This window comes from Henckelia pumila, chromosome 3 (genome assembly GCF_033568475.1).
Source record: "Henckelia pumila isolate YLH828 chromosome 3, ASM3356847v2, whole genome shotgun sequence".
Lineage (NCBI taxonomy): Eukaryota > Viridiplantae > Streptophyta > Magnoliopsida > Lamiales > Gesneriaceae > Henckelia > Henckelia pumila.
The window spans coordinates 166,018,508-166,030,675 of NC_133122.1; the positions used below are offsets into that span (position 1 = coordinate 166,018,508).

At 42.9% G+C, this 12,168-nt stretch overlaps 1 protein-coding gene across 1 annotated transcript; it reads right to left on the minus strand.

Annotated features, from left to right (window-relative positions):
• Positions 1–6,515: 6,515 nt before the first annotated feature.
• Positions 6,516–7,796, minus strand: LOC140889896 (uncharacterized). Its single transcript, XM_073297636.1, has one exon. It carries the CDS (start codon positions 7,794–7,796, stop codon positions 6,516–6,518), a length of 1,281 nt encoding a protein of 426 aa, XP_073153737.1.
• Positions 7,797–12,168: the final 4,372 nt, after the last annotated feature.

Sequence of the window (12,168 nt, forward strand, 5' to 3'; positions counted from 1 at the left end):
CTCTTCAGGGGTTAGGTTGTGTCCTGACTCAGAATGGGCATGTGATCGCATACACTTCTAGACAGTTGAAGCTTCACGAGGACAACTACCCAGTCCATGATTTGGAATTAGCAGCCATTGTGTTCGCTTTGAAGATCTGGCGTCATTATCTGTATGGCGAGAAATTTGAGATCTTCACCGACCATAAGAGTCTCAAGTATTTGTTCACTCAGGCGGAGTTGAACATGAGGCAGAGACGTTGGATGGACTTGCTTAAGGACTATGATTGCGAGATTAAGTACCATCCGGGAGCTGCTAATCTCACCGTTGATGCTTTGATTCGCAAGGTGCGACTATCCGCACTTCAAACTTGTTCGATGTCTAGTGCGATCAGTGACTGTTGTACTTCAGGTTATACCTTAAAGCATAAGAAAGGTATGCAGAGTATCCAGATGTTTGCGATATTATCTGAGCCAGCCTTGTATTCGCGGATCCGAGATGCTCAGATGTCTGATTCGAAGACCCAGCGTTTAGCTCATCTAGCTAACGAGGGTAGCTCGTCTGGATTTCATTATCAGTCAGATGGCTTTCTGTGTTTGTCAGGTAGGCTTGTGATTCCTCAGGATGAAGAGTTGCGAGAGGAGATTTTGTCTCAGGCGCATCGCACTAAGTTGAGTATTCATCCTGGGAGCAACAAGATGTACAAGGATCTACGTACTCGTTTCTGGTGGAAAGGAATGAAACGCAGTGTTTATCAGTTTGTTTCGAGATGTTTGGTGTGTCAACAGGTCAAGGCAGAGCACCGACGACCTGGAGGATTGCTTCACAGTCTGCCTATTCCTGAATGGAAATGGGAGTTTATCACAATGGACTTTGTGACCCAATTGCCGGTATCCCCGAAGAACTGTGATGCTATCTAGGTTGTGGTGGACCGACTCACCAAGTCAGCGCATTTCATTGCCTATAGCCGAGAGTATTCTTGGATCGCATGGCACGGATGTACATTCAGGAGATCGTCCAACTTCATGGAGTGCCTGTGAGCATCGTCAGTGATCGGGACCCCAGGTTTACTTCTAGATTCTGGGGGAGTGTTCAGTGTGCGATGGGTACTACTCTCAGTTTGAGTACAGCCTATCATCCGAAGACTGATGGTCAGTCAGAGCGCACTATCCGTACTTTAGAGGATATGCTTAGAGCGTGCGTCATGGATTTTGGTTCAGCCTGGCAGGATCATTTGCCGTTGATCGAGTTCGCTTACAACAACAGCTATCACACTAGTATTGGGATGGCACCTTTTGAGGCGTTGTATGGGCGACGTTGTCGTACTCCACTCTTCTGGGAAGAAGTGGGGGAGAGACAGGCTGAGGGACCGGAGTTTATCCAGCAGGCGATAGATATTGTTGATCAAATCAAGAAACAGATTAAGACTGCACAGGATCGTCAGGCCAGTTATGCTAATATCAAGCGTAGGCCTTTGCAGTTCGAGGTCGGGGAGAAAGTGTTTCTGAGAGTGTCACCTTTCCGCAAGATTCTCAAATTTGGCCTTAAGGGCAAGTCGTCTCCCAGATTTATCGGTCCGTTTGAGATCTTGGAGAGCATTGGCGATTTGGCTTATCGACTAGCTTTGCCACCGCATCTATCCAGTATTCACGACGTGTTCCACGTATCTCTGTTGAGAAGGTATGTGGCGGATGAATCTCATATTCTGCAGCGGTCTGAGGTTCAGGTAGACAAGGATTTGACTTATGTTGAAAAACCCCTTCGTATCTTGGATTATAAGGATAAGGTTTTACGAAACAAAGTCATTCCTTTGGTTTTAGTTCAGTGGCAGCGCCGAGGCACTGAGGAAGCTACTTGGGAGCTTGAGGACAGGATGCGTAAAGACCATCCTGAGTTGTTTTGATTTTATTCATTAAATTGTATTCAGTTGCAAACTCTGTAAACGTTTGATTTGAATAAAGAATGTTTCTGATTTCTGTATTTGCATTCGGTACTTAAGATCTGATTTCGAGGACAAAATATCTTAAGTGGGGGAGAATGTAGTAGCCCGTAACCAAAATCAGTAATTGAGGGATTAATCATAATTACTTGGGTAAAAGTTCGGAAGCTCCGAAGGTGAGTTCGGAGGCACCGATCAGGATCGGAAGCTCCGAACAGGATCGGAAGCTCCGATCGGTATTACGTCAGGCATGACGTGTGGCACGATCGGAAGCTCCGATCAGGACCGGAAGCTCCGATCACCCCTATCCGGAGTCAACAAGTGATATTTTGACACGTGGCAGATCAGGATCTTCGGAAGTTCCGATGGCAGGATCGGACGTTCCGATCGAGGTTCGGACGTTCCGATCAAGGATCGGAAGTTCCGATCGTTGTCTATAAATAGAAGGCCGAGACTTCACTTTCATTTGCCAATTCCGAGTTCTCCTTTCCATTCTAGTCCTTTTGGAGCTGTTCTAGTCTTCTTAGGCTTGGTCCGGAGGTCGGCGAGGCGTTCGGTAGTCGTAGCGGAGTTGTGCCCAAGTTCTGGAGGCATCGACATCAAAGGGCTAACGACGGACGAAGGTATAGCTTTTGCTTCCTATAAATATTTAGGAGTATGCAATAGCTTAGTTAAGGCTTTTAGAGCACTTTAATGATAGTAGTATCATTTGGAAGTGTAGAGCAGACTATAGGCGTGGACCTAGAGTTGGTAGAGCTTGCATTGTTTTGAGGTACGGAAGTACTGTTCGAGATATCCTGACTGAGTATGCATGTATTATGTGACTGCATGGTTTATATGACATGATATTATGCTGAATTCATTTGCATCTTGCTGTATCTCTTTCGAGATGTCTGTTAGTAGGGTTGTACCCTATCCTGTTAGTGGATGGACTTCCATCGATTTGGGTCCGGCGTATCCACGGTTATCTCGGTATGGGAGCCACCTCCTGAAGCAACGGCACAGCGTGCTACATACCAGGGCCCGGTCTGTCTCTGTTATCTGATCCTTGACCTCGAGTCTATAGGGAGTCCACTTTGCATGCATGTATACTCATACTCTCGCACTGAGCGTTTTATGCTCACGTCTCGTACTCTGTATTTTTTCTGGACACCTCATTCCATGGGGCAGGTTTGCGATTGGACGAGGAGGGTGGATCCAGGAGGGGCTAGTCAGTGGTTGACCAGCTGGAGCTTCGCTTAGGTTTTATTACTGTTGTTTGGGTTTATACAGCTATTCGATTTGGTTGTATATTATTGGATAAATTACAGATTCCTTTTCTTGGGATTGTATATTTGTTTACGAATTCCGCAGTTTCATTCTGATATCTGTTTAATTAAGTTAATTGCATGCATAAGTTCTGTTTAGTAGGTGATCCGGGTAAGGGTCACTACAGAAGGATTTGACAGATTTCTGAACGTGTTGAGTCTGTATTTATAGGCACAAAAAAATAATGATAAAGTAGGATTAAGACTTTCAAAGTTTGAAAAAAATCTATCTCCCAAGATTTGATCACACCTAGATCTTGATCACCTATCTTAATAATATTTTTAACAAGATACCCAATATTATAATTATATCTCCAACAATATCTAATACTAATTATCATAAATACATTAATAAACAAAATAATTAGTAAATTAAAAATGTTAACCTTAAGGAAAATTACGGTCTTCACATCCTTCCCTCCTTATTGGAAGTTTCGTCCTCGAAACTTGAATTAACTTTGTTCTTCGAATAAGTATGGATACTTCTCCCGCATCTTCTCCTCCAACTCCCATGTAGCTTCTCTTTCAGTGTGATTTGACCATTGAATTTTGACATAAGGGATTGTCCTTCGCCTAAGAACTTGGTCCATGGTATCCACGATTCGTATAGGAACTTCGTTGTACTTCAGCTCCTCATTTAGATGACCATCTGTCACTAAGGGTTCGGCTTCCAAAATATGACTTGGGTTGTGAATGTATTTTCTTAGTTGAGAAACATGAAATACATTGTGGACCCTTGACATAGAAGGTGGTAAAGCTAGTCGATATGCCAATGTTCCCATTTTGTCGAGAATTTCAAATGGTCCCACATATCGCGGATTTAATTTTCCAGCTCTGCAAAAACGTACGACTCCCTTCATAGGTGAAAGTTTGACATAAGCTTTTTCACCCACGTCAAATGCGACAGGTCTTCTTTTCAGGTCTGCCCAACTTTTCTGGCGATCTTCAGCAGCTTTAAGTTTCTTCTTGATTATTGCAACCTTTCCCACTGGCTCCTGAATAATTTCGGGTCCAATGACAGCCTTCTCTCCGATTTCATCCCAATAAAGAGGAGAACGACATTTTCTCCCATACAGTGCTTCATACGGAGCCATTCCAATGCTGCTATGGTAGCTGTTGTTGTAAGCAAACTCAATTAAAGGTAAATGTTCGCTCCAATTGCTGCTGAAATCCAGGGCACATGCCCGCAGCATATCTTCAAGGGTTTGGATTGTCCTCTCAGTTTGGCCATCAGTTTGGGGGTGATAAACCGTACTGAGTGTGAATTTACTCCCCATAGCTTGCTGAAAGCTCTTCCAAAAGCGTGATACAAATCTTGGATCTCGGTCAGACAAGATACTGACTGGAACCCCATGTAGCCGTACTATATTATCCATGTATAGCATAGCTAATTTGTCCAAAGTATATGTCATGCGTACCGGTAGGAAATGCGCAGATTTTGTGAGTCTATCTACGATCACCCAAATACCATCATGCCTCTGCTTTGATTCTGGGAGTCCCACTACAAAATCCATGGAAATGTGCTCCCATTTCCATTCCGGAATTTTTAATGGTTGGAGTAGCCCTCCAGGTCGCTGATGTTCTGCTTTAACCTGTTGGCATACTTGACACTTAGAGACGAATTCTGTGACATCCTTCTTCATTCCATTCCACCAAAAATTCCCTTTTAGATCTCTATACATCTTTGTACTCCCCGGATGTACTGAAAACTTTGACTTGTGTGCTTCAGACATGACTTCATTCCGAAGATCATTGACGTCTGGTACCCATAAACGTCCTTTCATCCATAGGATTCCTTTATCATCCACTTGAAAATCTGGTAACTTACCCTCCTTGATTTGCTCATTGAACTTAGCCATCGACGGATCTAGGTCTTGACTCAACTTGACTGTTTCACGAAGACACGGTTGTGCCGTTAATGAAGCTAGAATATTCTTGCTCATGTTCTTTCGACTCAAGGCGTCAGCCACTTTATTGGCCTTACCTGGATGGTAGCTTATGGTGAGATCGTAATCTTTTAAGAGTTCGATCCATCTTCTTTGTCTCATATTCAGCTCCTTTTGCGTGAATAAATACTTGAGACTTTGGTGATCAGTGAAAATTTCACACTTGGCACCGTAGAGGTAATGCCTCCAAATTTTCAGTGCAAACACTACTGCTACTAACTCTAGATCATGAGTGGGGTAGTTTTGCTCATGAGGTTTCAGCTGTCTAGATGCGTAGGCAATCACTCTCCCTTCTTGCATTAGCACACATCCCAAACCTTCCTTTGATGCATCACTATAAACTGCAAAATCTTTTCCTCCCTCGGGTAGCACTAGTACTGGTGTAGATGCTAACCTTTCCTTCAGGACTCCGAAGCTCTTTTCACAGTCCTTGTTCCAATCGAACTTTACGTTCTTTTGGGTGAGTTTCGTAAGAGGTATAGCTATTGAAGAAAATCCTTCAACAAATTTTCGATAATAGCCAGCCAACCCTAGGAAGCTTCGAATTTCAGTCACTGACTTGGGTCGGGGCCAGTCTGTTATTGCTTCAACTTTCTTGGGATCCACCGAGACTCCGGCTGCTGAGATAATGTGTCCCAAGAATGCCACACTTCTTAACCAAAATTCACACTTCTTGAATTTGGCATAGAGTTTATTCTCCCTTAAGGTTTGCAGTGTAATACGAAGATGTTCTTTGTGATCCTCTTCACTAGGTGAGTATACGAGGATATCATCAATAAAAACCACCACGAACCTATCAAGAAACTGCTTGAAAACTCGGTTCATGAGGTCCATAAATGCTGCAGGGGCATTCGTCAAGCCGAACGGCATTACTAAAAATTCGTAGTGCCCATATCTTGTTCGGAAAGCCGTTTTTTGAACATCTCCTGTCTTGACCTTCAACTGGTGATAGCCCGATCGCAGATCTAGTTTGGAGAAAATAGTAGCTCCTTTAAGTTGATCAAATAAGTCATCTATCCTTGGAAGAGGATATTTGTTCTTGATTGTGATCTTGTTGAGCTCTCTATAATCTATACACATTCTCATGCTTCCATCTTTTTTCTTGACAAATAAGACTGGGGCTCCCCACGGGGATGCACTCGGTCTAATTTGCTTCTTGTCTAGCAGCTCTTGTAGTTGCTCTTTCAATTCCTTGAGTTCCGCTGGTGCCATTCGGTAAGGAGCTTTCGAAATCGAAGCAGCACCAGGCTCTAGCTGAATCTCAAATTCTACCTCTCGGTCTGGAACCATTCCGGGTAGTTCCTCCGGAAAGACATCTGGAAACTCTCGTACCATCGGAAGGTCTTATAGTTTGAGCACTGGCTCTTCTTTTACCTCGCTCACCATAGCTAGGTAAACTTCTTCGCGACCTTTTATCGCCTTCCATGCTTGGGAGGCCGACAAGAGGGGTTTTCGTGTCTTGGTCTTGCCTTGGAATATAATTTCTTCGAGGTTTGTGGTTTGAAGTTTAACATTCTTATCCCAACAGTTAACCACTGCATGATGTCTAGACAACCAATCCATCCCAAGGATGACATCAAATTCTACCATGTTGAGTTCAACCAAATCAGCATCAAAGATTTGTTCACAGACACACACTTTATATTTTCTATGTATCTTGAGTGTCTCAATTATCTTGTTAGTAGGGGTTTCTACTCTGAGTGGTTCAGTTAGTTCCTCAGAGATAAGCACTATCTTTTTAGCAAATCTCTTAGATAAAAACGAATGAGTGGCACCACAATCAAATAAAACATATGCAGGCTTAGTATTGATTAAAATGGTACCTGCCACGACTTCATTTGCCTCATCTGCCTCTTCTTGTGTGATAGCAAACACACGAGCGTTGGGCTTTGTCTCTTTAGGTTGAGCTTGCGCAGTACCAGCATTCGGCCCGATCCTTGGCTTTACTGGTTCAGGACAATCGGTCATTTGGTGCCCCAACTTCCCACAATTGAAACAGGCGCCAGTTTTCCGATGACATTCCCCTTCGTGACGGAAGTTGCAGGTAGGACACGGTTTGATCAATGGTCGACTCGGAGCAGAGTAAGTTCCCTTGGATGGTCCACCAGCTTGGTTCGGGCGCTTGGGTGTTGGCCCCATTGCAGAAGATTGACCAGACAGAGGTCGTTTGTTCTTGAAGTCGTCTTCCCGACGCTTGATATCCGATTCCACCCGGATAGCTACTCCCATCAAGTCTGCAAAGTTGGCAGGCTGAAAAACTGCTAACGCCGACTGGATTCGGCTATTCAACCCCTTTTTAAAACGGTGCAGTTTCAGATCATCATCTCCCATAATGGTTGGGGCATAAGATCCAAGCTCATTGAATTTAGAAGTGTACTCCACCACTGACATATCTGAAGATTGCGTGAGGTTTTCAAATTCACTTAGCTTCTGAATTCGAACCTCAGCTGGAAAATATTGCTTCAGAAACGCAGTGCGAAACTGTTGCCATGTGATTGCTCCAGCAGCTAACATAGCAGGCGAGACAGCTTCCCACCATTTCCTTGCTTTATCCTCCAGAAAAGGGATTGTTACCTCCACTTTAAGTGCTTCAGGGACTTCAAGTAAACGCAATTGGTCCTCCATTTTTTTCATCCAATTTCTTCCCACCTCTGGGTCAGCATCTCCCTTAAACATTTCAGTTCGGTTCTTACGGAGCGATTCATAATGGAATTTTACTCCGTTCTGGGTCAGCATCTCCACGATTGTTGTTGCGTGTTCTTGGGTGTCTTCCGGCCATTTCCTACAGTAAGGGAGTTCTAAGAGTTTGTCAAAACATGATACTTAAAAAGAAGGGAAATAGCAGAATAAATGAATCAATAAATAATCCCAAGAATAAAAGTTATTTTATTGATTCTCAAAAATGTCATGAAGATAATTGAAGCAAAAATCAAACCAAGTCTCAAAATATTAAGGTATCATGCTGAATCAAACAAAACAATGCTGAATAAAAAGACTAAGCTAGATGAAAACCTAATCTATAATCTCTCCATCGCCCATGGCTTCATTTTCCGCAGGAACAATTTCGGGGTTCTCTTCTGCCACCATGTCTACTTGTTGTAGATGATTTATATGCTCGAGCAGGGCTGCGTTAAATTTATCACGAGCTTGCACAGAGTTTTGCAATACTTGCACTTGGTGTTGGAGTTCTAACGTTGCCATCATTCTTTGGTTGCTTAGGTCTTCGAGTAAAGTGATGGTAGCTAGGGACGACTCCAACTTCTTTTTCGTCTCCTCATGTTCTTTCTCTTCCTTATCAAGATAATATGCAAGTCTTTCGACGTCGGCTTTGAGGTGGTCCCGATGCTCCTCCATCTCACTCTTGTTCGCCTTTAGCTTCTTCATGTCTTCCATCATCTCCTCCTTCTCGTATTGCTCCACATATAGTGAAGTCCTTAATGACTCGATAACTTGCTCCTTGCTTCGAACAACGTTTTTGCGAGCCGTGACTTTGGTGCGAGCCATCTTCCTAGAATAAAGAGGGATAGGTTCAAGTTAGAATTCAAATTGATGAAATTTCAGGCAGAATTTATATAGAACAAGATTTTCGGGCAATATTTCCAAAAATGGAAAATTTTGAGATTTCTTTATGGCCAGAAACTACAAGTCGAGGGTGTCATGGGACAATTCGCGAAATTGGATTTCGAATTTTCTAGGTGAAGTTATAAGCGTCCGAAAACTTTCTTAAAACGGCAAAAACGCAATTTCGGAGGCTTAAACGATTGAATTCGGGCTAAAAGCGTCATTAGTCATACTTAGTATAAGTTTAACTCAGAAGATCGTTTCGGGTCAGGATACGTAGGACTTTGGTCAAAATTTGACAACGTCAAATTTTTCGGTACGGAATCCCATCCAGATTTATGAATCTGGCGGCTCTGATACCACTAAAATGTCACGCCCCGAGACCGAGACGTGCCACCGGCGTTGTTTCAAATTCACACAAATTATAAAACAACAAGCCTCGTAGTACAGTATATGAAAACCAGTCTTTTCTCATAAATAAATGCTCCAAAAATATTGTCTTTACAACACGATAATCCAAAACTAATAACAATTGCGGAAGCATCTATAAACTTAAATAACAAAATATTAATGTATTAATCCCAAAATGAAATAACCAAATAAACTCTTAAAAATTCTTCTATCACCACCCCCAAAACATATCTTTAGCAATCATCATCATGAACAATATTAAATAGCAAAATTCCAACGATTAACATGAGCGATCGAATTTTGTAAAACATACATATAATTTTAAAACATAAGCCCACTTACAGAATAACTTGTACGGAATCAAATGCTTGAATTGGACAAAGCTTGAACCGAAAATAAATCCGAAGCAAACTCTCGAGATAAGCCGATTTGATTGGATGCACTCTACCACCAAATTCCCAACAATTCCTTTGAAAGCCACGTGAAGGTGTAAGAAGAATGACCCAAATTTTAAATTGCTATTGGAAAACCCTCTGACACAAAATGAAACACTAACCTTTTTCCTTCCCAATTTCTAATCCTCCCACGTGAGTTTGTACAACACTTTTTCCTTTTGACTATGAAGGCTTCGAGAAAAGCAAAGAAAAGGGCTAAATGATTGGACGAAAATATGGGTCAAAGGTGCAGGCTATCTGACGAAAATAATATTGAGGAAAAAGTAGGCTCTAGTGCCGAAAACAGAGAGAAGGATTTGACAGATTTCTGAACGTGTTGAGTCTGTATTTATAGGCACAAAAAAATAATGATAAAGTAGGATTAAGACTTTCAAAGTTTGAAAAAAATCTATCTCCCAAGATTTGATCACACCTAGATCTTGATCACCTATCTTAATAATATTTTTAACAAGATACCCAATATTATAATTATATCTCCAACAATATCTAATACTAATTATCACAAATACATTAATAAACAAAATAATTAGTAAATTAAAAATGTTAACCTTAAGGAAAATTACGGTCTTCACACATGCAGCCCTAGCCACCTAGTCGATCACCCTTTCCTCTGAACCCTAAACTGCGTACAAAAGGGACCCGATCTTGCACCAGCCCTTACCTTGGCTCATTTGGCTCGAACCACTCGAGCCACTTGAGTCCAGACCACCCTCACACAGCCTAGGAACCCTTGGCCAGCAGCTGGACGCACCCATGGCAAATAAAACGTGAGCATGATTCAACAAATACATGAACAAGGCGCATACATCCAAACCAATCTCGATTTCTCTGAAAATTCTTGAATTAAACTGATTCTTACACACACACACGCATAAACAATGATATGGCATAAAGAAAAACGAAAAGAAACATGCCTAGCACCGAAGGTTGAAGAGAAGTAGGCGTAGATGACGATTCCGGGACGATGGGACGATGATCAACCACCTTGGAAGCTTAAAATCGATCTCCTATGGGGTTTTCTGGGCTGGCACTGTAGTAGCCCGTGCCCTAATTGAGTAATTAAATGATTAATGCTAATTAAATAAATTGGGGATTGGACGGATCGGAAGCTCCGAAGGGACGATCGGAAGCTCCGATCGGGATCGGAAGCTCCGATGAGGATCGGAGGCACCGATGATATTACGTCATCCATGACGTGTGGCTGGATCGGAAGCTCCGATCAGGACCGGAGGCTCCGATCACCCCTATCCGAAGTCAACAAATGATATTTTGACACGTGGCAGATCAGGATCTTCGGAAGCTCCGATGGCAGGATCGGACGTTCCGATCGAAGTTCGGACGTTCCGATCGAGGATCGGAGGCTCCGATCGTTGTCTATAAATAGAAGGCCGAGACTTCATTTCTCCTTGCCAATTCCGGATTTCCTCTCTATTTCTAGTCATATTCGAGCTGTTCTAGTCTTCTTAGGCTTGGTCCGAAGGTCGGAGAGGCGTTCGATAGTCGTAGCGGAGTTGTGCCCAAGTTCTGGAGGCATCGACATCAAAGGGCTAACGACGGACGAAGGTATAGCTTTTGCTTCCTATAAATATTTAGGAGTATGCAATAGCTTAGTTAAGGCTTTTAGAGCACTGTAATGATAGTAGTATCATTTCGCTGTGTAGGCGGACTTTAGGCTTGGACTTAGAGCTGGTAGTGCCTACCTGGTATTTGAGGTACGAAAGTACTGTTCGAGATATCCTGACTGAGTATGCATGTATTATATGACTGCATGATTTATATGCCATGATATTATGCTGCATTCATTTGCATCTTGATGTATCTCCTTCGAGATGTCTGTTAGTAGGGTTGTACCCTATCCTGTTAGTGGATGGACTTCCATCGATTTAGGTCCGGCGTATCCACAGTTATCTCGGTATGGGAGCCACCTCCTGAAGCGACGGCACAGCGTGCTACATACCAGGGCCCGGTCTGTCTCTGTTATCTGATCCTTGACCTCGAGTCTATAGGGAGTTCACTTTGCATGCATGTATACTCATACTCTCGCACTGAGCGTTTTATGCTCACGTCTCGTACTCTGTATTTTCTGGACACCCTATTCCATGGGGCAGGTTTGCGATTGGACGAGGAGGGTGGATCCAGGAGGGGCAAGTCAGTGGTTGGCCAGCTGGAGCTTCGTCTAGGCTTTATTACTGTTGTTTGGGTTTATACAGCTATTCGATTTGGTTGTATATTATTGGATAATTACAGATTCCTTTACTTGGGATTGTATAATGTTATTGGTTTCTGTAGTTTTATTCTGATATCTGTTTTGTTAAGTTAATTGCATGCCTAAGTTCTGTTTAGTAGGTGATCCGGGTAAGGGTCACTACATTTATGGTATCAGAGCATGCAAAAGATTTCTTGGGATTTAGTCTCATCTTGAGGTATTTTTGTAGATGTCAAATCGTGACGACCAGAGTTCTCATGGCAGTGTTGGGGGGCGTTGGGGTGATGCCGATCGGGAGCCTCGTCGAGAACGGCGTCATCGTCACCATGACGACGAGCGTTTCACTGTGCGTCGATTTTTAGCT

Coding starts and splice junctions, on each gene's coding strand:
- LOC140889896 (XM_073297636.1), bottom strand. CDS start 7,796: ATGGAGGACCAATTGCGTTTACTTGAAGTCCCTGAAGCACTTAAAGTG.